The sequence below is a fragment of the Saccoglossus kowalevskii genome, chromosome 2 (genome assembly GCF_978046115.1).
Source record: "Saccoglossus kowalevskii chromosome 2, keSacKowa6.1, whole genome shotgun sequence".
NCBI lineage: Eukaryota > Metazoa > Hemichordata > Enteropneusta > Harrimaniidae > Saccoglossus > Saccoglossus kowalevskii.
Genome location: NC_140642.1, coordinates 4,206,973 through 4,233,384, shown reverse-complemented (window position 1 = coordinate 4,233,384; position 26,412 = coordinate 4,206,973). Strand labels below are relative to the sequence as shown.

General features: G+C 37.9%; 1 protein-coding gene and 1 long non-coding RNA gene across 2 annotated transcripts; both read left to right on the top strand.

Moving 5' to 3' along the window:
• The first annotated feature begins 8,045 nt into the window (after positions 1–8,045).
• On the top strand, positions 8,046–8,972 carry LOC146748057 (uncharacterized). The gene is made up of 2 exons (XR_014931039.1): positions 8,046–8,308; positions 8,799–8,972. It is a non-coding gene; the product is annotated as an uncharacterized LOC146748057 (long non-coding RNA).
• A 410-nt stretch (positions 8,973–9,382) lies between these two features.
• Positions 9,383–25,528, top strand: LOC100369017 (BBSome complex member BBS1-like). Its single transcript, XM_002732228.4, has 15 exons — positions 9,383–9,577; positions 10,189–10,265; positions 10,785–10,967; positions 11,335–11,459; positions 11,838–11,926; positions 12,202–12,274; positions 12,715–12,846; positions 20,062–20,168; positions 20,614–20,734; positions 21,010–21,168; positions 21,442–21,670; positions 22,097–22,230; positions 23,245–23,379; positions 24,144–24,230; positions 24,454–25,528. Exons 1-15 carry the CDS (start codon positions 9,537–9,539, stop codon positions 24,538–24,540), a joined length of 1,779 nt encoding a protein of 592 aa, XP_002732274.1. The 5' UTR covers positions 9,383–9,536; the 3' UTR covers positions 24,541–25,528.
• The last annotated feature ends 884 nt before the right edge of the window (positions 25,529–26,412 follow it).

The window sequence follows — 26,412 nt, the reverse complement described above, 5'->3', positions numbered from 1 at the left end:
ATGTAAGGAGTGGTAATCACTATTCACACCATATGCACCAGGATCAAATTCATGACCTTCCGGGGTTTGATATAACTGTTAAAAAACAATATTAATAAAATTGAAATACACAATTTTGAACAATTTGTAGCAATAAAAGTTAATTGTCAGGGATATTTTCATATTTTTCCATAACTTAAATATATATTTATTTTCACATTTTTAAACAAATTAATTATTGTGACAAATATACTATATACTTACCGGTTCTGAAATTCCAGTAGTTGTGTACGCTGATGTTCCAGGTGAACCAGGTATCATAGGAACTTTAGAATCCAATGGATATTCCGAGTACGGTATATCATACACATAAGATACATTTTGTACACCCTTCCTTTGGTAACTTTCATTGGTGTAATTGCTGAATAAGACATCTGGGCGTGGTCGCTGAGTATATAGTCTTGATCGAGTAAAATCCTTTGATGTCCATTTTTTTAGTTCATGCATAGTTTCATTCAAAGAAGAGGCACTAATAGTAGCACGGCCTCTGCTAACACATCTCATATCTTGCTGGCTGAGGTATTCATCATCTATGCCTGTGTTCTTGTCAACAAAATCATCAGGTTTCACCTGTACATGTAAATGATTTTCTGTAGCACTTGCAGCATGTAAGTAAATATTAATTGTAGATTTACCCTTGGTTCTCGATCTAGAAGATGTCTTCAAAGAGGAACCAGATTTTGATGATATCCTACCAGCGGAAGTAGCTAAGTATTCAGATATGGATTGTCTTTTTGGAATGGCACCATTCTCATGAGATGAAACTAGATATACCTTGGGGATAGCACCAGAGGATGCATCACATTGGATTTTAAATACGTGGGAATCACTTTTTCTGGCACTGTCATCACGTCTGCTATTGACCATCACTTCTTGACTTGTCTTATTTTTTGAAAGACTTTCATTGTCCTCAAAGTCAACACCTTGAATTGAAGATGAATTCTTGGACACAACTTCAATAATTTGATCCAATACACCAGCACAATCATTCTTTTCTTGATCTTCTAAAGATTGTGTCTTGCAAGCATCAACAAGAGAAAGATTTATACTCCCATCTGATCCAGAATTACTGTGGATATATTCCAAACTTGGAAATTGTTGAAGACTATCAGAGTTGGCTGGTAGTTCATCATGCAAGCTGTCATAGTTTTGAATAGCATCATTGCTACTAAGTTGATCACTGATACTGTCAATACTCTGCATAGCACTATCATTACTACTAAGCTGTTCACTTATTGTTGTGCTAGTGATAATCAGAATAGCACTACCATCACCAGTGAGTTGTTGTTGTTCCAGACTCACTTTGCTCTCAGTTGTTTCCAAAGTTGGCTGCTGAAGAGCATCAGTACTACCAGTGGCTGCCTCACCCATGCTATCCTTGGTGTCCAGAATAGCACTACCATCACCAGTGAGTTGTTGTTCCATACTCACTTTGCTCTCAGTTGTTTCCAAAGTTGGCTGCTGAAGAGCATCAGTACTACCTGTGGCTGCCTCGCCTACGCTATCCTTGGTGTCCAGAATAGCACTACCATCACCAGTGAGTTGTTGTTCCATACTCACTTTGCTCTCAGTTGTTTCCAAAGTCAGCTGCTGAAGAGCATCAGTACTACCAGTGGCTGCTTCGCCTGTGCTATCCTTGGTGTCCAGAATAGCACTACCATCACCAGTGAGTTGTTGTGCCATACTCACTTTGCTCTCAGTTGTTTCCAAAGTTGGCTGCTGAAGAGCATCAGTACTACCAGTGGCTGCCTCACCCATGCTATCCTTGGTGTCCAGAATAGCACTACTATCACCAGTGAGTTGTTGTTCCATACTCACTTTGCTCTCAGGTGTTTCCAAAGTTGGCTGCTGAAGAGCATCAGCACTACCAGTGACTGCCTCGCCAACACTATCCTTGGTGTCCAGAATAGCACTACCATCACCAGTGAGTTGTTGTTGTTCCACACTCACTTTGCTCTCAGGTGTTTCCAAAGTTGGCTGCTGAAGAGCATCAGTACTACCAGTGGCTGCCTCGCCCACGCTATCCTTGGTGTCCAGAATAGCACTACCATCACTAGTGAGTTGTTGTTCCATACTCACTTTGCTCTCAGGTGTTTCCAAAGTTGGCTGCTGAACAGAATCAGTACTACCAGTGGCTGCCTCGCCCACACTATCCTTGGTGTCCAGAATAGCACCACCACCATCACCAGCGAGTTGTTCCATACTCACTTTACTCTCAGGTGTTTCCAAAGTTGGCTGCTGAAGAGCATCAGTACTACCTGTGGCTGCATCGCCAACACTATCCTTGGTGTCCAGAATAGCACTACCATCACCAGTGAGTTGTTGTTCCATACACGCTTTGCTCTCAGGTGTTTCCAAAATTGGCTGCTGAACAGAATCAGTACTACCAGTGGCTGCCTCGCCCATGCTATCCTTGGTGTCCAGAATAGCACTACCATCACCAGCGAGTTGTTCCATACTCACTTTGCTCTTAGTTGTTTCCAAAGTTGGCTGCTGAAGAGCACCAGTACTACCAGTGGCTGCCTCGCCTATGCTATCCTTGGTGTCCAGAATAGCACTACCATCACCAGTGAGTTGTTGTTCCATACTCACTTTGCTCTCAGGTGTTTCCAGAGTTGGCTGCTGAAGAGCATCAGTACTACCAGTGGCTGCCTCGCCTATGCTATCCTTGGTGTCCAGAATAGCACTACCATCACCAGTGAGTTGTTGTTCCATACATGCTTTGCTCTCAGGTGTTTCCAAAATTGGCTGCTGAACAGAATCAGTACTACCAGTGGCTGCCTCGCCCATGCTATCCTTGGTGTCCAGAATAGCACTACTATCACCAGTGAGTTGTTGTTCCATACTCACTTTGCTCTCAGGTGTTTCCAAAGTTGGCTGCTGAAGAGCATCAGTACTACCAGTGGCTGCCTCGCCCATGCTATCCTTGGTGTCCAGAATAGCACCACCATCACCAGCGAGTTGTTCCATACTCACTTTGCTCTTAGTTGTTTCCAAAGTTGGCTGCTGAAGAGCACCAGTACTACCTGTGGCTGCCTCGCCCACGCTATCCTTGGTGTCCAGAATAGCACTACCATCACCAGTGAGTTGTTGTTCCATACTCACTTTGCTCTCAGTTGTTTCCAGAGTTGGCTGCTGAAGAGCATCAGTACTACCAGTGACTGCCTCGCCTACGCTATCCTTGGTGTCCAGAATAGCACTACTATCACCAGTGAGTTGTTGTTCCATACTCACTTTGCTCTCAGGTGTTTCCAAAGTTGGCTGCTGAAGAGTATCAGTACTACCAGTGGCTGCCTCGCCCATGCTATCCTTGGTGTCCAGAATAGCACCACCACCATCACCAGCGAGTTGTTCCATACTCACTTTACTCTCAGGTGTTTCCAAAGTTGGCTGCTGAAGAGCATCAGTACTACCAGTGGCTGCCTCGCCCATGCTATCCTTTGTGTCCAGAATAGCACTACTATCACCAGTGAATTGTTGTTCCATACTCACTTTGCTCTCAGTTGTTGCCAAAGTTGGCTGCTGACAGGCTTCAGTGCTGACTTTAGGTTGTTCATTGCCATTTAGACTACTCACAGATGAATTGGTACTACCTTCACTATCAGTTTTTGACAGTTCATTATTGTTGTTGCGATTCATCTTCCTCGGTCTTTTGGCTGAAGAATCCTTTCTGCGGTTACGAAAAAGCTTGTTTTTCTCACCTTCCAACTTTTCAGCTATACTAAGACTCTTGCGCCACACTTTTTCCGTGTCACGAGCATATTGCTCAAGATCTACCTGCCTCTCATCAGGCTGACTAGAGCCTGGATCAGAAGTCCTGGCTTTGCGTAAACGACGAAGTTCAAAAAATGCCTTATTTTTTTCAACTTCAATCTTTCTGGCATTAGCCTTGCTGTCACGCCAGGTTCTCTCAATTACATGTGGACTCTTGGCTCTAGATGCATTGCGAGACGGTCTTCGCTCGCTGCGGCCACGACCACCACTTCTCCTACCTCCATTATTGGTGCTGCTAGGACCATTAGATGCCATCTTTTAACAATACTTTGGTTGTACTGTCAAATATACTATTAGTAAAAACAAAAAAAAATTCAAAATATTTTTTCTTTGAAAAGAGGGATTTTAAATAAAGCAAAATAAAAAAATAGGGCGTTTCCAGTAAAACGACTTTGCCTAGATGGTGACCCTCTATCCTTTTATAGCTAAACTTTTTAGTATTAGACTCAAAAGTAGTTACTGTAGGGTGCTCACTTGCTGGACAACTACCACATGAAAATGTTGGCCCATACATTTACACTATCATTTACTATGAAAATTTTTATTTTCATAACATATCAACATTCCATAGTGTGGAATAATTAAAGTACAAAAATACAAAAAATTTCAAGTTATACCTACCTGCTCTATTTTTATCAGAAAGCACTATTTATTTTATTTGCACTAACATATGTTACATACATGTGAAATACAATAAAATTCAGGTATAATCCCCATGATATGAAAAAATAAATCATAAAGCTATAGAGATTTTCAAAACAATATGAACAGGCACACTGGTATAACATCCAGAGCTACAACAATGGGGAATGTGTTCAGCTACATTATGAATTTGTTAGCAAGTCACAAGATACTTGGTATAGCAATTATGAATTTGTTAGCAAGTCACAAGATACTTGGTATAGCAATTATGAATACAAAGCCCCAATAGCTCTCTAGGCAAGTGATAATGTGTATACATAGATATCACTGACAACTTTCGATCCAAAAACATATTTTGTTTCTCATATCATATCATTTTTTTGGGTGTTTTTCAAGATTTAGAACTGGTGGTGTGGACAACAATACAATACTCAGCTACCAGCAATAAAGATAACCAGATATTTGAGATGATGAAACTAATTTTCTTACCTGAGATGTTTGTAATCAAACAGCCTTTTCAGAAACACACTACAAGTGAGTTCTCTTGAAAATTCCTAAAAAAATAATTAAAAAGCAATATAAGGAATACATACAAGAAAGTGGTTACATGTGAATGAAGTCAAACAAATAAATCATGTTTTTGCTAACCTAATTGACCAACATTTTTTGATAAACTGAAAAGTTTATTTTATGCAAATGAGCCCAAAATTATTTATTTTCATGCAAACCAGCTGTGCTCATTTCACCAATGTTGTATTTTATTTAGTTCCTTAATATTTAGTGAATGACTAGCAGACTGTTGTATAAAGGAAATGTAATCTGAAACTAACAAAGTTGACATTTTTCACATCGGCAGTTTAAGAAAAAATAAAGTAAAAAATTATATTAAAAATAAAATACCCTGTCTACATACATACCCAGTATGTTTTTAGCCAGTTACTAGAAACACAAAATTTGTTTTGTTTTTTCAGCCTAATACAAAATATGTTTGACTTTATTAAGTGGATGTTATCATCTGATTTGTAAATACACTGACAATTCAAGTCATAACTTAACCCTTTGTTGCCAAAGTCAAAACTAGCCACATTTTACAATATAATTCCAGATTTTATTCAAAGTTTTTTATCATGATCTGTGAAGAATGGAAAAGTATGCCTATTTATAGAAAAAAAATGTATAAATGTAAAATATGGGATGGTTCTACAAACTCTTTAAACATACTTTAAAGTAATATATTAAGGATTTATTTGAATACCTGTCAACATGTGTCTAAGTAAAATTTAGACTGTTTCTGAACCAATATTCTAAAATAGCTCTAAATTTATCTCTATGTGATCACAATGATTTTTTAATGATGTAGTCATATTTAACTGTCTGTAATATATAGGGAAAACTAGTAATAATATTTAAATTAGATCACTAGTTCTCATGAATAGCTAAAAACAATACCAACTAACAAACAAAAAATTCCAATAAAATAAAACAACATTTTTGCTATATTTTTTTAATTATGCATCACTAGTTGTACATAATTTGAGAATTTGTTACGACTTACACCATATTATAGTTTGTAATCAACACGAATTTAACAATTTATAAACACAAAAAAATAAATAGGCAAAATATAAAATTGAAAAAGTAAACAATAAATTAATTTAATTTCAATTAAACAAAACTCTTCATGTTTACATTACATGGTGCCTACACCAATGATACTCCAGTCTGAAATATTTCCATTCCGAGTAAACCTGTCACAATCGTATTATAAATAATTTGAAATCAAATTGTGAATATATCTTACTTACCTTGCAATCATGTCTAATACGAACATTACGATATATTATTAATAACAATAAAATGTTTTATATACACATTTGTATGCCTAATATTTTAAAAGTTGCCCAGTTGCGGGTATTATCCATATTAACAGCGGCGATCATGATTACAAAATTCTTCATTAATGTTGCGAATTACGAAAATATGTCAGGGGCCGGGCATTGATACAAAGTTGCATCCAACGTCCAGGCGGACATTTTGTACAGTAAGGGTTTTTTGTATTTCGGTTTTCATTTCCAAGTTCACAGTTCCAACAACACGCCACGGAAATATCAACACATGGATTCACAGTCACGTCAACAATAGCGGCGATTTCTCAAGAAAAAGTTACATTTTTTTAGAAATAATAATTCATATTGACGTTCCACTTACCGTAAATAAGATGATTCACAAACTTGACTTCAGATAAACGATGAATAAGCTTCTTAGGTGAATATCGCAGGGATATCGCTCTATCCAGCCAAAAACGCTGTTGCGTGTTTGACCTATGCGGATGGAGTGGTTTATCTTGACAATCCGCATCTTTGCGTAGCAACGCGCCATTATTTGTTCCACTATAAGAACAACGTCGCAAAATCATTCATTGTGGCGTCACGCGGAAATATCACTCCGCCATGTGAAGCAGAATTGACGGAGCACACACAATTCACTTCGCCAATTCACGAGGTACAAAAGTAGTGCATCTCAAGTTTCTCTTGGAGCCAGATGCTTACACATATTTTTTTTGAGCGATTAATACGAATGAAAATATACACAGATTATCACGAAAAGTAGAAAAGTCATCCACCACTTTCAATAACTGCGAAATTCCATTTTAGTAAAATAGCGCCACCAACGGATATATATCTGCTTTAATTTAATTTCGTTTTTTATCATAAGAAGTACGGTACTGTACGATTATATGCAATCTGATGCATTGTACGGCGTGAATTGAATTTAATTTTATATATTTTATTTTGACTATATATTTTTATTATTAATTGTAATTGTTTCAAAAAGTATTATAAATATCTTATTGCCATATACATTCGCGATTACCAACATTTTTAAAAAACAGCTAGCAAATAAATAATAGATTAAAATATATTAAAGTAAAAGAAAGTGTATGATAAAATAAATAATTAAATTAAAAGTAATAAATTCAAATAAAATAAAATACAAATAAATAATTAAAAATATATTTGAAGAAAAAATAATAAAGCCCAAACTACGATCTTATATTACATGTAATCAGATTGGATTGGATAGACACACTGCCTGCCATGAATCTGGACTTTGCTGAATATGTTGATTCAATAATTGGGTTTGTAATATAAATGCAAACCCTTTGCATCCTGGATAACATGATGAATACAAGTAAAAGACAGACCTTTTTATTTTGTTTAATAATTGAAATTTGTATTTATGAATATTAAATAAAAAAAATCTTTGCTAACTATTTTACAATTATATGTATAACTTAAATTCTATATTGGAAGCAGGGCAGCTACTGTACAAAATACAAACACAATTATGTGTTGTCATAAATATGAAATGCATATATATTTGTATTCAACATTTAGTAAATTATATGAAACTATTGCATTTTGATTATTCTATTTTGTTTCCTCTAAAAGTGTCGTATTTGTAAAACCATAAACCCAAGCCATAGACCTTTCATTGTAACCCAATCTGATTAAAATCTGATGTAGTGTACGGGCTTTAATTATTTTGGCTATAAACTTATTTTTATTTTATTTTTTATTATATTTGTTATTAATGCCCTTTTATTTTATTATTTTACTTTGATTTTGATTTTGTGATTTTTTTTTAATTCCGCCCTACCTACATCTGAGCCGATGCCTATGTAACGAGATTTCAACGAGACCCACTATCGACGATTTTAGTCAACGAATCACAGACCTCCTTCTATAGTGCACATGATGACGTCAGGTAGCAAACAGACTCAAATAAAATGGCGGATTATACAGACGTTAGCGACCGAGAATGACACCCGGGGAATGACACGGCTTTTTCGGTAAGTTTATCATTGTAAAATGCAACGAAAGTCATTTTTATGTTAATATTGTGGCTCGAATGGTTCGATCCTTATTTTGCATAGTTATTCTGGGAGTGACGATTTTGTTTCCACCGGTTCGACCGAACACCGGTGTCTTTTTTCAGTCGCCTGCCCTGGAGACAGGTGATGTTTTGTTGACGATCGGGCCAAAATCGTCTCCGGTATTGAAGCCGTAGCTGTAAATATTCATCAAATTGTATCAATGTTTTGTACATTATACAATAACTCTTTATTAAAGTAATTGAGCTGATTTGGACTGGAATAAAATATTTTTTTTATTTGGAACACATCGCATTTGATCAGGAAATATTATTTTGCTCCAATTTTCTGCGTCGATGCCGTGGGCCGGTGACCGCTATACAATTTAAAATCAGTTTGCATTGTTTACTATAGCTGTTTACAGTGTTCTAATCATTACGATTTACTTATTTTTTTGCTTCCATTCTAGATAATTATGCTCAGTGATGTAAAATTGAAGCGATGACTGAATGAACGAACCTTGGCTGGCGAAGATGTATCTGGAAGTGTACACATTTGTTGGAAGTGAAAAACATATTCAATGTAATGACAAAAATTGTAAAATGCTGTGGAATTTCTTTTGCAAATAAAAATATACTAGCAATTTTCTATTAATGGTTTATTCAAGTGGGCAAAATATAATGTATAGATAGATTGCCCGTATACACTGAAAAGTAAGCAACCGACAGCCTGTATAAAAGGGGGTCTGTGATTGGCTGTTACTTACGCGAGATTTGAACGGGACTTACATAGGCGTCGGATCAGATGTAGGTAGGGCGGAATTTTAAAAAAATCAAAGTAAAATAATAAATAAAAAGGGCATTAATAACAAAAGTAATGAAAAATAAAATTAAAATAAGTTTATAGCTAAAATAATTAAAGCCCGCACACTACATCAGATTTTAATCAGATTGATTGTAACCATGGAGTACATGTAATGCTGCAACGTACAACATTGCGCGAATGATGAATATTTATACAGCTTCGTAACCTCTGACCTGTACTTGCGCAGACCATCGGCGCCATTTTGAATGTTTTCATCGTACGGAAATGTATATGTTGATTACTATTGTAACAATAATTTAAATCGACGTTGGAACGGGAAATCTGTGACTTGAGAGTGTGTGTATCTAATCTAACTCTACGTAATTACTCGCAATACTTAAATATGAGCGTGGCAACAGATACGAAACCGGGCGATACATCAAGGTAAATACTCACTGGCTGTACGTCGTTTTTCAGTAAAGTCAAAACAGACAGTAGCCTAGAGCATGGACGTACTAGAGATGCCTAGAGTCAATTCATTCGTTTAGCTGTTGTTTTGATCTGTGCGCTGTGTGGTAAATATTAATACTACGACGTACGAAGCAACCGTAACGATAAACAAACGTACTGTGATGGATAACAAAACGACACTCACAAATCACGGTGGTACTGTTGACTTACTGGACTACCGCACTGCGGTAACCCGACTTTCGCGGTAACTCGGCTTTAGCCATTTACACTCCCACAACATTTAATATTATTAAGAAGACAACAACAAATAAACAAGGGACTGTATGCAAATCTATTGATTTACTCGTCACCGGTACGGAGGTGGTGATATCTGGCATAAACAATAAACTGACATTCTATGTTTTGCAAATTACGCAGTTAGCAGAATTCAATTGCCAGTTTTATTTTTCATTAACAAAGTTTTCTACACTGCAAGTAAAAAAATCTTCTGCACAAGTAAATCACTCTTTAGATAATAAATAAATAGCATTTACATTTGAACCACTAAAATGTGATGTTATATCAATTTATATTTATTATTTCAGTGATGAAGTGGACAGTAAATGGTTAAATGCACATTATGATCCGGTAGCATCACTATATACATTTACAACATGTATGGGTAGGTACACATGTCAGGTCACATAAATGTAATATTCGAGTGTCATATGGCAAGTCAACTGAACATTTAATGTGTCTAGTGTCATATGGCATCATATTATTATCATATTATAGTGGCTTGTGTTACAATGTTTCAACTTCAAAAGCCAGTTCAAAACCACAAAAGCACTTTTTTCATGATGGACACTAATGTCACGATCTCTCTTGCGATTTATTTTACAAAGTGAGATAAACCAAGTGCTTGTCAACAAAGCTCAGTAGATGAATGGAGGATTTCAGCACTTGCTCAGCATTTAACACCTTGCTCTTGATTCACATTAAATCTCATTTACAGATTTGTTTGAATAGACTTCATAGTCGAAAAAACATGTCTAGTTTGTAATCAAGACAATTGTAATTTTTGAATTGTTGACATAAACACTGTTAGTCTGAACACTCAATTAGGGGGAGTGGTTTTTAATTAGGATGCGGTCAATATAAGAATTTAACCATACATACCAGTACCTCATTTTTTCCCCAGCGTTGTCTGATTTGAACGGTGATGGAGAGAACAAGTTAATTATAGCTGATCTTGGCACAGGTTCTTACGATATGAAATTGAAAGTCTATAAAGGAACATCACTGATGTCTGAGAATGCTATTATAGATTTACCAACTGGAGTATCTACATTCTTTATGGATACCAATGAACCAAGGACACCTGGTTAGTAATTTAATATACTGGCTTTTATTATATATCGTATTGTTCCTATAATTCAGAAGATCCTGAACGAATGAACGAACAAATATAGTCAGCGAAATTGTAGCTAGATCCATTTATTCTACTTATACAATGGGGTAGAAATATGTATCCCTCTTCATATCTTTCAATTGTCAGTAATTGAGAAATCATGTTGTGTTGTTTCTGAGCCATTATATTAATTGCTAGAAAACATATATACATACGTACATTTGAAGCATGACCACTAATATGTCAGTTAGCCCTATTTCATTTTACTAATCTATGTTATAGAACCACGTTTTCCCCATCAGAAAATTTTAAATAACAGTTTTTTGTTTTGTTTTTCCAGCAATAGCAGTTGCTTCAGGGCCATATATATATGTGTATAAGAATCTGAGGCCATATTTTAAGTTTACGTTGCCGCCCCTAGAAGTTAATGAAGTTGAAGAACAATTGTGGAATCAGACAAGAGAGGTGAGTATAAATCAGTCATTCATTTGTTGGTATCAGATGTAGTAAATGTAATATTAGATGAGTACATACTGTATTTCTATCAGTCCTTACTAGAAACTTGACTATATCGATTTAACACTCTCATTGCAAAATTATTTTTCCTGCCAAAATATCTAGTGTAAATTTTTTTTCTTTTTTTTTTTCTGGATTTTCAGGATAAATTTTGAATCATAGTAATGTAACCTTTTAAATACACTTTTATCTGGTAACTTATATTTTTAATGGAAACAAGTGTATGTGTAAAAAAGTCCTGTTTGCCTAAACATATAATTTAGATTCAACTTTTTGGAAAATATTCATGTTCAATATTGCAACATTTAATATTGTTATTTTATACAGGATAAAATTGATGTGAGAGTATTACGGGAAATGTTGGACAGTCTACGAAGAGAGAATACAGATAGCAGTTTAACTGTCAGATCCTTGAGGTATTTACTTTACTATTAGTAACACATGCACTAATATAAATGACATGCCTATGTTGTAAATATCATATTTTCTGCCATTATATAAATCTCATACCAGTATGGTTTGAAAAAAAATATTGGCTGTTTCAGTCGTGCATGTCAAAGGTGTATTTAGGGTTGAACTAAACCATGTAGTATACATTCCCATTGTGGCTCTAATTGCCAGTTGTGTCAAGGCTCTATCAGGTTTTAACACAACCTTCACACATATTTCAAGCATTTTGTTTCACCCTTAGATTTTTAATGTTAGATCCTGATCAGATGGAAGCATTTGCTGATCTCCATAAACACAGTCCCATGAAAAAACAGGTATGGCTGATTTCTTTCCTTTTTATACACCTTCAGTAGCAACACATGTTCTTATTAAAGTATGTTTATGTTAGCCATTATATCACCGAAGTTTTCAAAGCTATAATTCACACATCATCATGTATGTACCCTGAATGTATAATGACATAAATAATAATTAGAATATATACTGTCTCAATCATGTGTTGGGGCTATTTACTGGAGTTACATTCAGTATAATTATTTTGAGAATATCAAGTCCCATTTCAGATGAATTTATAGTCATTGTAAAATGGATTATCGGTAGTCAGCATTTTTAGGATGAAGAAGGCATTCAGAATATGCATTTGTCCTGAGACTACAATAACTAGTCTCAGCATCTGTGTCAAAATTGCATTTGGTAACTGTGTATTTAAGTCTCTGATTCATTGTTTCTCCTCACTCTTTAATTCTCTCTTTAGACTGTAATTACATGTATGGACACTTTGAAAAAGAGTATGTCAGATGATGATGCTATAAGCTGTTTGGTTATTGGAACAGAAAGTAAAGATATTTACATCTTAGATCCTGAAGCATTCACAGTACTTGCAAAGGTAGGGCTGCAATCACACTATTAAGTAAAATGTGGATCCCCTAACTCAGTACCACAGTGCTAGTTGGGATCCCCTAACTCAGTACCACAATGCTAGTTGGGATTCCCTAACTCAGTACCACAGTGCTAGTTGGGATTCCCTAACTCAGTACCACAGTGCTAGTTGGGATTCCCTAACTCTGTACCACAGTGTTAGTTGGGATTCCCTAACTCAGTACCACAGTACTAGTTGGGATTCCCTAACTCTGTACCACAGTGCTAGTTGGGATTCCCTAACTCTGTACCACAGTGTTAGTTGGGATTCCCTAACTCAGTATCACAGTGCTAGTTGGGTTTCCCTAACTCAGTACAGTGCTGGTTGGGATTCCCTAACTCAGTACCACAGTGCTAGTTGGGATTCCCTAACTCAGTACCACAGTGCTAGTTGGGATCCCCTAACTCAGTACCACAGTGCTAGTTGGGATTCCCTAACTCAGTACCACAGTGCTAGTTGGGATCCCCTAACTCAGTACCACAGTGCTAGTTGGGATTCCCTAACTCAGTACCACAGTGCTAGTTGGGTTTCCCTAACTCAGTACCACAGTGCTGGTTGGGATCCCCTAACTCTGTACCACAGTGTTAGTTGGGATTCCCTAACTCAGTACCACAAGGCTAGTTGGGATCCCCTAACTCAGTACCACAGTGCTAGTTGGGATTCCCTAACTCAGTACCACAGTGCTAGATTCCCTAACTCAATACCACAGTGCTAGTTGGGATTCCCTAACTCTGTACCACAGTGCTAGTTGGGATTCCCTAACTCAGTATCACAGTGCTAGGTGGGATTCCCTAACTCTGTACCACAGTGATAGTTGGGATTCCCTAACTCTGTACCACAGTGTTAGTTGGGATTCCCTAACTCAGTACCACAGTGCTAGTTGGGATTCCCTAACTCAGTACCACAGTGCTAGTTGGGATTCCCTAACTCAGTACCACAGTGCTAGTTGGGATTTCCTAATTCAGTACCACAGTGCTAGTTGGAATTCCCTATCAACTCAGTACCACAGTGTTAGTTGGGATTCCCTAACTCAGTACCACAGTGCTAGTTGGGATTCCCTAACTCAGTACCACAGTGCTAGTTGGGATCCCCTAACTCAGTACCACAATGCTAGTTGGGATTCCCTAACTCAGTACCACAAGGCTAGTTGGGATCCCCTAACTCAGTACCACAGTGCTAGTTGGAATTCCCTATCAACTCAGTACCACAGTGTTAGTTGGGATTCCCTAACTCAGTACCACAGTGCTAGTTGGGATTCCCTAACTCAGTACCACAGAGCTAGTTGGGATTCCCTAACTCTGTACCACAGTGATAGTTGGGATTCCCTAACTCAGTATCACAGTGCTAGTTGGGATTCCCTAACTCTGTACCACAGTGATAGTTGGGATTCCCTAACTCAGTACCACAGTGCTAGTTGGGATTCCCTAACTCTGTACCACAGTGCTAGTTGGGATTCCCTAACTCAGTACCACAGTGCTAGTTGGGATTCCCTAACTCAGTACCACAGTGCTAGTTGGGATTCCCTAACTCAGTACCACAGTGCTAGTTGGGATTCCCTAACTCTGTACCACAGTGCTAGTTGGGATTACCTAACTCAGTATCACAGGGCTAGTTGGGATTCCCTAACTCTGTACCACAGTGATAGTTGGGATTCCCTAACTCAGTACCACAGTGCTAGTTGGGATTCCCTAACTCTGTACCACAGTGATAGATGGGATTCCCTAACTCTGTACCACAGTGCTAGTTGGAATTCCCTATCAACTCAGTACCACAGTGTTAGTTGGGATTCCCTAACTCAGTACCACAGTGCTAGTTGGGATTCCCTAACTCAGTACCACAGTGCTAGTTGGGATCCCCTACCTCAGTACCACAGTGCTAGTTGGGATTCCCTAACTCTGTACCACAGTGATAGTTGGGATTCCCTAACTCAGTACCACAGTGCTAGTTGGGATTCCCTAACTCTGTACCACAGTGATAGTTGGGATTCCCTAACTCTGTACCACAGTGCTAGTTGGAATTCCCTATCAACTCAGTACCACAGTGTTAGTTGGGATTCCCTAACTCAGTACCACAGTGCTAGTTGGGATTCCCTAACTCAGTACCACAGTGCTAGTTGGGATCCCCTACCTCAGTACCACAGTGCTAGTTGGGATTCCCTAACTCAGTACCACAGTGCTAGTTGGGATTCCCTAACTCAGTACCACAGAGCTAGTTGGGATTCCCTAACTCTGTACCACAGTGATAGTTGGGATTCCCTAACTCAGTATCACAGTGCTAGTTGGGATTCCCTAACTCTGTACCACAGTGATAGTTGGGATTCCCTAACTCAGTACCACAGTGCTAGTTGGGATTCCCTAACTCTGTACCACAGTGCTAGTTGGGATTCCCTAACTCTGTACCACAGTGCTAGTTGGGATTCCCTAACTCAGTACCACAGTGCTAGTTGGGATTCCCTAACTCAGTACCACAGTGCTAGTTGGGATTCCCTAACTCAGTACCACAGTGCTAGTTGGGATTCCCTAACTCAGTACCACAGTGCTAGTTGGGATTCCCTAACTCAGTACCACAGTGCTAGTTGGGATTCCCTAACTCTGTACCACAGTGCTAGTTGGGATTCCCTAACTCAGTATCACAGTGCTAGGTGGGATTCCCTAACTCTGTACCACAGTGATAGTTGGGATTCCCTAACTCTGTACCACAGTGTTAGTTGGGATTCCCTAACTCTGTACCACAGTGCTAGTTGGGATTCCCTAACTCTGTACCACAGTGCTAGTTGGGATTCCCTAACTCAGTACCACAGTGCTAGTTGGGATTCCCTAACTCAGTACCACAGTGCTAGTTGGGATTTCCTAATTCAGTACCACAGTGCTAGTTGGAATTCCCTAATTCAGTACCACAGTGCTAGTTGGAATTCCCTATCAACTCAGTACCACAGTGCTAGTTGGGATTCCCTAACTCAGTACCACAGTGCTAGTTGGGATTCCCTAACTCAGTACCACAGTGCTAGTTGGGATCCCCTAACTCAGTACCACAATGCTAGTTGGGATCCCCTAACTCAGTACCATAAGGCTAGTTGGGATCCCCTAACTCAGTACCACAGTGCTAGTTGGAATTCCCTATCAACTCAGTACCACAGTGTTAGTTGGGATTCCCTAACTCAGTACCACAGTGCTAGTTGGGATTCCCTAACTCAGTACCACAGTGCTAGTTGGGATTCCCTAACTCAGTACCACAGTGCTAGTTGGGATCCCCTAACTCAGTACCACAGTGCTAGTTGGGATTCCCTAACTCAGTACCACAGTGCTAGTTGGGATTCCCTAACTCAGTACCACAGAGCTAGTTGGGATTCCCTAACTCTGTACCACAGTGATAGTTGGGATTCTCTAACTCAGTATCACAGTGCTAGTTGGGATTCCCTAACTCTGTACCACAGTGATAGTTGGGATTCCCTAACTCAGTACCACAGTGCTAGTTGGGATTCCCTAACTCTGTACCACAGTGATAGTTGGGATTCCCTAACTCAGTACCACAGTGCTAGTTGGGATTCCCTAACTCTGTACCACAGTGCTAGTTGGGATTCCCTAACTCAGTACCACAGTGCTAGTTGGGATTCCCTAACTCAGTACCACAGGGCTAGTTGGGATTCCCTAACTCAGTATCACAGGGCTAGTTGGGATTCCCTAGCTCTGTACCACAGTGATAGTTGGGATTCCCTAACTCAGTACCACAGTGATCGTTGGGATTCCCTAACTCTGTACCACAGTGATAGTTGGGATTCCCTAACTCTGTACCACAGTGCTAGTTGGGATTCCCTAACTCAGTACCACAGTGCTAGTTGGGATTCCCTAACTCAGTACCACAGTGCTAGTTGTGATTCCCTAACTCAGTACCACAGTGCTAGTTGGGATTCCCTAACTCAGTACCACAGTGCTAGTTGGGATTCCCTAATTCAGTACCACAGTGCTAGTTGGGATTTCCTAATTCAGTACCACAGTGCTAGTTGGGATTCCCTATCAACTCAGTACCACAGTGTTAGTTGGGATTCCCTATCAACTCAGTACCACAGTGTTAGTTGGGATTCCCTAACTCAGTACCACAGTGCTAGTTGGGATTCCCTAACTCAGTACCACAATGCTTGTTGGGATCCCCTAACTCAGTACCACAATGCTTGTTGGGATTCCCTAACTCAGTACCACAAGGCTAGTTGGGATCCCCTAACTCAGTACCACAGTGCTAGATGGGATTCCCTAATTCAGTACCACAGTGCTAGTTGGAATTCCCTATCAACTCAGTACCACAGTGTTAGTTGGGATTCCCTAACTCAGTACCACAGTGCTAGTTGGGATTCCCTAACTCAGTACCACAGTGCTAGTTGGGATTCCCTAACTCAGTACCACAGTGCTAGTTGGGATCCCCTAACTCAGTACCACAGTGCTAGTTGGGATTCCCTAACTCAGTACCACAGTGCTAGTTGCGATTCCCTAACTCTGTACCACAGTGATAGTTGGGATTCCCTAACTCTGTACCACAGTGATAGTTGGGATTCCCTAACTCTGTACCACAGTGATAGTTGGGATTCCCTAACTCAGTATCACAGTGCTAGTTGGGATTCCCTAACTCTGTACCACAGTGATAGTTGGGATTCCCTAACTCAGTACCACAGTGCTAGTTGGGATTCCCTAACTCTGTACCACAGTGCTAGTTGGGATTCCCTAACTCAGTACCACAGTGCTAGTTGGGATTCCCTAACTCAGTACCACAGTGCTAGTTGGGATTCCCTAACTCAGTACCACAGTGCTAGTTGGGATTCCCTAACTCTGTACCACAGTGCTAGTTGGGATTCCCTAACTCAGTACCACAAGGCTAGTTGGGATCCCCTAACTCAGTACCACAGTGCTAGTTGGAATTCCCTATCAACTCAGTACCACAGTGTTAGTTGGGATTCCCTAACTCAGTACCACAGTGCTAGTTGGGATTCCCTAACTCAGTACCACAGTGCTAGTTGGGATCCCCTAACTCAGTACCACAGTGCTAGTTGGGATTCCCTTACTCAGTACCACAGTGCTCGTTGGGATTCCCTAACTCAGTACCACAGAGCTAGTTGGGATTCCCTAACTCTGTACCACAGTGATAGTTGGGATTCCCTAACTCAGTTTCACAGTGCTAGTTGGGATTCCCTAACTCTGTACCACAGTGATAGTTGGGATTCCCTAACTCAGTACCACAGTGCTAGTTGGGATTCCCTAACTCTGTACCACAGTGCTAGTTGGGATTCCCTAACTCAGTACCACAGTGCTAGTTGGGATTCCCTAACTCAGTACCACAGTGCTAGTTGGGATTCCCTAACTCAGTACCACAGTGCTAGTTGGGATTCCCTAACTCTGTACCACAGTGCTAGTTGGGATTACCTAACTCAGTATCACAGGGCTAGTTGGGATTCCCTAACTCTGTACCACAGTGATAGTTGGGATTCCCTAACTCAGTACCACAGTGCTAGTTGGGATTCCCTAACTCTGTACCACAGTGATAGTTGGGATTCCCTAACTCTGTACCACAGTGCTAGTTGGGATTCCCTAACTCAGTACCACAGTGCTAGTTGGGATTCCCTAACTCAGTACCACAGTGCTAGTTGTGATTCCCTAACTCAGTACCACAGTGCTAGTTGGGATTCCCTAACTCAGTACCACAGTGCTAGTTGGGATTCCCTAACTCAGTACCACAGTGCTAGTTGGGATTCCCTAACTCTGTACCACAGTGCTAGTTGGGATTCCCTAACTCAGTACCACAGTGCTAGTTGGGATTCCCTAACTCAGTACCACAGTGCTAGTTGGGATCCCCTAACTCAGTACCACAGTGTTAGTTGGGATTCCCTAACTCAGTACCACAGTGCTAGTTGGGATTCCCTAACTCAGTACCACAGTGCTAGTTGGGATCCCCTAACTCAGTACCACAGTGTTAGTTGGGATCCCCTAACTCAGTACCACAGTGCTAGTTGGGATTCCCTAACTCTGTACCACAGTGCTAGTTGGGATTCCCCAACTCTGTACCACAGTGCTAGTTGGGATTCCCTAACTCAGTACCACAGTGCTAGTTGGGATTCCCTAACTCTGTACCACAGTGATAGTTGGGATTCCCTAACTCTGTACCACAGTGCTAGTTGGGATTCCCTAACTCAGTACCACAGTGCTAGTTGGGATTCCCTAACTCAGTACCACAGTGCTAGTTGGGATCCCCTAACTCAGTACCACAGTGCTAGTTGGGATTCCCTAACTCAGTACCACAGTGCTAGTTAGGATTCCCTAACTAAGTCCCACAGTGCTAGTTGGGATTCCCTAACTCAGTACCACAGTGCTAGTTGGGATTCGCTAACTCAGTACCACAGTGCTAGTTGGGATTCCCTAACTCATTACCACAGTGCTAGTTGGGATTCCCTAACTCAGTACCACAGTGCTAGTTGGGATTCCCTAACTCAGTACCACAGTGCTAGTTGGGATCCCCTAACTCAGTACCACAGTGCTAGTTGGGATTCCCTAACTCAGTACCACAGTGCTAGTTGGGATTCCCTAACTAAGTCCCACAGTGCTAGTTGGGATTCCCTAACTCAGTACCACAGTGCTAGTTGGGATTCCCTAACTCAGTACACAGTACTAGTTGGGATTCCCTAACTCAGTACCACAGTGCTAGTTGGGATTCCCTAACTCAGTACACAGTACTAGTTGGGATTCCCTAACTCAGTACCACAGTGCTAGTTGGGATTCCCTAACTCTGTACCACAGTGCTAGTTGGGATTCCTTAACTCAGTACCACAGTGCTAGTTGGGATTCCCTAACTCTGTACCACAGTGCTAGTTGGGATTCCCTAACTCTGTACCACAGTGATAGTTGGGATTCCCTAACTCAGTACCACAGTGCTAGTTGGGATTCCCTAACTCAGTACCACTGTGCCTGTGTTCATTATTATATGATAGAATATTTTTCTAGCACCCTTCAATCAATTTTTCCTCTGACGTTAGTGAATATTTCTATACATGTATAAAAATCAGAGGCCATATTTTAAGTTTACATTGCTGCTCCTAAATTTTGAGTGGTTCCTCCAATTTTGTTCATATATCCAATTTCATTGTGTTGACAAAATAAATTCTATTAAAATGAAATAAATTTCATATTCTTATATATTTATCAGATGACTTTACCAAGTGTTCCGGTATTTTTAAGCGTTTCTGGTTTATATGATGTTGAATTCCGCATTGTTGTGTCTGGCAGAAATGGTCATATTTACACATTGAAAAGGTAATTGATAACACATAATACCGGTACATCATTGTTGTTTTTCTATGCATGTTTTGTTCAATTAAGGTGGAATTCCAGTGGTACTGTAAAAGGGTTAACTATTCACATGATTTTAATTTTGCTGGAAAATTTGCTAAATTAAAACCCAGTGAATATGTAAAATTTAGCATAGAACACATTATCTAAATGATAAAACCGTGTCCCACTGAATATGCCTGAAATGGTAAATCAGCAAAATTTAAACCCAGTGAAAAATAGTCGGTAACTTACAGACGCTAATTTTAGTGCCATAGGTCAGAGACTGAAATCGTTTAAGGTAGTACCGGTAGTTGAAAATGAAGGGAACTTAGAAATTGACATGTGAAATGTCATTCAAGTATCAGCAAATGTGAATGTTAGAGAAACGTAGGCTCTTGTAACACAAATTAACGTGTGACATTTGTAGGGGTTCCAAAACAGCCAAGTCATGTGTGGAGCTTGGTTCCCAGCCTGTCGGTTTGCAGAGAGTTGGTAAAAATATCGTTGTAGGATGCATGGATCAGACGCTTCAATGTTTTACAACAAAGGTATGTGATAAAAACATTTATTATTATGTATCTGCCTCTGGATTAGAATTCATTAACACTCACAGTGCTGTATGCAGACAAGTAGGTGTGGCCACCATCTAATGTTGCAATGAACCAGCAAACATCCTCCATATTTAATGTAATTTATATTTTATGGTTTATGTGATGTGACCATTATTTAACCACTGCATGCATATTCACCACTGTTTGTAATAACTAAATACTGTTGGGCAACAAATTATGGCTGGTGTGTTTATATTACTCTGTTGATACAGGGAAAGAGGTTGTGGACGGTGTATTTACCAAGTGGTATAACATCAATGGGATTGATGGATCACAAACAACGTGGATTTAAAGCAGTGCTGGTTGGTTTAAATAGTTGTGAAGTCCATGTATACAGAGACAAATATTTAGTGAATGTTATCAAGTCACAGGTAATGTAATGGTAAAGATGTGAGTGAGATGGTACATTAATAATCTAACAAATCACCTACACCTACATCTAACCAAGTCCGACATCTAATCTATTACTTATGCAAATCATGTTTAGGGATGTCTAACAGGATTTGGCAACCAATCAGAAAGCACCTTGTCACAGATCAATCTAAAACAAGTTGTGTTTGATTTCTCATCCCACAAGATTTGAACATAATTTGCATTCAGTTTGGCTTCAGATGACACTAATTTTGTCAATGCTTATTTCACAGGATGCTGTAACAGGAATGCAGTTTGGACGATTTGGTAGGGAAGATGGTGCCTTGGTGATGACCACAAAAGGAGGGGGTCTGATTGTTAAAATTTTACGCCGTAATGCTGTGTTTGAAGAAAGAGATTCATCGGGGGGCCCACCAGTCGCACAAAACCAGAAGCTAAATGTACCCAAGAAAACCAAACTATTTGTGGATCAAACAATGAGAGAACGAGAAAATGGAACAAGTAAGTAGCGAGTAACAATCTGTTCATCTTGCTTAAAATGACAAAAACTAAATCATATATTTTGCATATATTCACATTAGTGACATGTTTGTGAAATATGACTAAATGTGACGGTATGCATGATAATTTGCATCGTTCTATGTTCTCAAACAGTATGTGGTAAAAATCACATGGTACAATGACAGTAACTCATAATATCGTATCGTATCGTATTATAGGGCAATATTTCTGTCGATTTTGAAAACCAATGGTGGTTGTATCTGTAAAAGCGTGCAATTGATGTGTGTAAATGTCACACCTAATTAGCGTAGGATTCAATTTCAATGTTCAGAGTTGGTCATATCACCTGATATGATTTGTTCCTAAAGCTGGTTGATACTCATGACCTGTGAGGTGATTTTATATTGTATTGTTTATTTCTTCCAGCAATGCATCGCACGTTTCAACATGATTTATATCGAATGAGACTGAATACTGCTCGGGCATTTGTCACAGCTCTAGATAACAGTTTAAACCCCATTTCAATGAATCCAACTGAGCCGCTAAAGTTGTCTGCCCAGGTAGGTATCTTATGATTCTTTATACTTCTTAACTCCAGTTCAGGTAATCACACGAGTAAGAATGTGTTTTTGATTGTGACTACTAGTAACTTGAAAAGTCAATTTAAAAGTATGTGAGATTTGCAATAGTTGTTTACAAGTTATAAAAGATTTACAATCACTATTTACAGGTTATGTTAAATTTACAATTTTGGCTACAAGTTATGTGAGATTTACAATATCGGGTACAAGTTATGTGAGATTTACAATATTGGGTACAAGTTATGTGAGATTTACAATATCGGGTACAAGTTCGGTGAAATTTGCAATATTGGGTACAAGTTATGTGAGATTTACAATATCGGGTACAAGTTATGTGAGATTTACAATATTGGGTACAAGTTATGTGAGATTTACAATATCGGGTACAAGTTATGTGAGATTTACAATATCGGGTACAAGTTATGTGAGATTTACAATATCGGGTACAAGTTATGTGAGATTTACAATATCGGGTAAAAGTTATGTGAGATTTACAATATTGGGTACAAGTTATGTGAGATTTACAATATTGGGTACAAGTTAGGTGAAATTTTCAATATTGGGTACAAGTTATGTGAGATTTACAATATTGGGTACAAGTTATGTGAGATTTACAATATCGGGTACAAGTTATGTGAGATTTACAATATTGGGTACAAGTTAGGTGAGATTTACAATATTGGGTACAAGTTATGTGAGATTTACAATATTGGGTACAAGTTATGTGAGATTTACAATATCGGGTACAAGTTATGTGAGATTTACAATATCGGGTACAAGTTATGTGAGATTTACAATATCGGGTACAAGTTATGTGAGATTTACAATATCGGGTACAAGTTATGTGAGATTTACAATATTGGGTACAAGTTATGTGAGATTTACAATATTGGGTACAAGTTATGTGAGATTTACAATATTGGGTACAAGTTATGTGAGATTTACAATATCGGGTTCAAGTTAGGTGAGATTCAAACTTACACTATTTTCCAGATTCAAGGCATTGGTCCAACCTTCAAACTGACTGTGAGTTTACAGAACACCTCTATGAACACACCAAGTTTGAGTCTAATCATTAGTTTTCAATACGATGACAAATTATATGCATTACAGAAGAACCTCATCCATGTGAGTATGCACGAGTCTACTGACTCTTTCATTTGAATCTTCAGATTAAAAACAGGTAACACAAGTCATGTCATGAAAGAGTCAAAGTTGATAAAGTTTGATAGAACACCATTTATGTGCAGTTATATATATGCATATATGTTCAATGTTTGTACCAAGGTGAACTACAGCTGTCCATGTATAACCAAGATCTGGGTCAAGGATGGTAGAAATGCTAGATTTTTCTGAATTTTTAACATTAAAATGGCCGCTATTTGGTGTATGGTGTATCTATAAAATCTTAACTTAATTGGTCAAGGCAATGGAACAGCATTTGTTAAAATAAATGGCAGACTGGCTGAATTTTTATGCTTAAAATATCCAACATTCAGCCATCCCAAGATATACTGTATATGTGAAGTTTGAAAGTGATCCATAGGTCAATCCATAAGTCCCCTTTTCATACTGCATCGGAACTAAAAATGAAATTATTTTACTCAATAATGGATGCAATTTTGAGCGAGTCTTTGGGAAAGGTCTGCGAGTAACTTTGACAGGTCCTTGTTGACATAATAATAGCTTTTCATAATGTTATTGTGATAAAAATATTGTTATTGTAAATACTCAACCCTGATTTATGTATCAAAATACGCTAATGTGTATCATACTTGTACTGTTAAAAAATGTTTTAAATGGCTGTGAATGAATGCACCAGAATGCAGAATTGTTGACAATATTAGTTTTCATGGGTACAGCGATTAATGTTTTGTTGCTTTCTCTTACAGGTACCTATGTTGATTCCTGGATTGAATTATAATTTTGAAACATTGGTTGAATGCTTGAATGACAAAGGGATATCAGACACAATTAAGGTACTGAAACCATTCAACACTTTGAAAGCCAAAATAGTTAATTTTTAATTACCAGATCTTAATCAAAGTTTTTGACGAGTGACAATAGTTTGACATTCAAAAAGTCATTTTTTTTTGTGATACAAAATGTTTGAATCTTCTTAAAACCTTTCATCTGTCTTAAATCATCAATTGTTATTTAACGATTAACACACATTGTTTTGTAATCGATTGTATATTCCAGGTATTTGTTTTGCGGCAACATCGGGCAGTGCCAATAATAACAGCAGTAATTAATATGCCAGTCAGTGAATCAGTCATCGTTGTATAATATAGACTCAGGTCATCTCTTCCGTCCATAACGATTTTTTAACTGACATTGATTTTTGTTGTCCCATGAAAGTGTCAATTTATTGTATTTTTGTTGTCCCATGAAAGTATCAATTTATTGTATTTTTGTTGTCCCATGAAAGTATCAATTTATTGTTTTAGGTCATTTGTATGTAAATTTTACTAGTCACTCCCTGCTTAAAGAAGGTCAGTATAATTAAAAAAAAAAAAGGTGTCTCACAAATTTTGAGCGGCTTACAGTATACATGTAAATATACCCAGGACTGTTAGTATTAGGAGAAGGTGATTGTGATTTTGTGAAGGTGACATCACAAAAAATGTCGGTCAATATTTTGATGAATCTGTCTATGGTTGTATTGTAATATAAAATGTACCATATTTGATCTATTAGAAACACATATGCAAAGTTTCCAGAATGATCAGTGTGAGTTTCATTTATTTTAAATCTCACCATACCCAATTTGTTTGGCTTTGCACTTCAGAGAAAATACAGTAACACTACGAGAACATACCATCGAGTGTTCTTCTTCAGCATAGCAGCTAATTTACTTATGAATATATCATAATTTAGTCACTAAGTAGATTAACATATTAATTCTGTCATTTCTGAAACTATAGTTTGACTCGTATGTTGTCATGCAGCAGTGCTAGTCGGTCAAAATCCATTTACTTAATGCTAGATTTGTCTATAGTAGCAATGGCTAAAGTAAACTTTGTAATAAAGGTAATGTTATTTATTTCTGATTTCCAATATTTCTAAGAATACTTACACTTGAACAATTGTAATAATTGTATAAAACAATTGTAATGTTAATTATATTGGTAGTATTTACCAAAAATGTATCATTCTTTGCATATTTTGAGACTAGATTTTTTATAATGTGATAGCTGTGTGTGTCATGTGCGTTTATTGGTGTAAATATTACTAAACCATATAAAATAAATATGGTATAAAAATTACCATCAAATACGTGTATGCATGTTATTTATTCCAATCAGACATGTATATTATATAGTTCACCAACCTATTTTTTGATTAATATTAATTACCAAATTTGCATAAGTAGCTAATTTTTAGCTTTTCCACTGATATCTAAAGAACCACTCATTGGATTTTGATGAAACTTGGTACATAGATGCTCTGAACTAATGCGCAGATTTGATTATTTTGGGTAAAATCTGTGCATATTAATTACCTAATTTGCATAATTACTTTTCACTGATATCACAAGTACCAATCATCACATTTCAATGAAACTTGCGACATAGATGTGATAGCATACTGCACAGATCTGATAGTTTTTAGGGTAATATCAGTGCATATTAATTATCTAATTTGCATAATTAATTAATTTTCAGCTCTTGATATTTCAAATAGTTACATCACATTTCAATGACAGATTCTCAAGGACTACGCAGAGATTGATTGTTTTGGGGTAAATATTTGTACATATTAATTACTAAATTTGCATAATTAGTTCATTTTCAGCTTTTATCAGCTCAACTACAAATCATCACATTTCCATGAAACTTGCGATGCAGATCCCTGATTAGTTTTGGGGTAAATAATTGTGCATAATAATTATCAAATTTGCATAATTATTTCAGCTTTTCCATCAATATCTCATGTACAAGTAATTTTGAATTAATTTTTCATGTGTCTCCAATACAAACAGTTCTACAAATTTTAGAAACTGAAATTCAAAATATTTTATATGGAATATTTCATCAATACAGTTTCATTTGTGGTTTTTTCATTTCATCAGATTTTTCTGTGTCTAAATTCACATCCTCAGTTAATTAAAAATAAACCATTATCTTAGAAATTACATTAAAATCGGATTTTCATGCA

Coding starts and splice junctions, on each gene's coding strand:
- LOC100369017 (XM_002732228.4), top strand. CDS start 9,537: ATGAGCGTGGCAACAGATACGAAACCGGGCGATACATCAAG. Junction 12,275..12,714: donor ACAGTCCCATGAAAAAACAG/GTATGGCTGATT, acceptor TTCTCTCTTTAG/ACTGTAATTACATGTATGGA. Junction 20,735..21,009: donor TTCAATGTTTTACAACAAAG/GTATGTGATAAA, acceptor CTGTTGATACAG/GGAAAGAGGTTGTGGACGGT.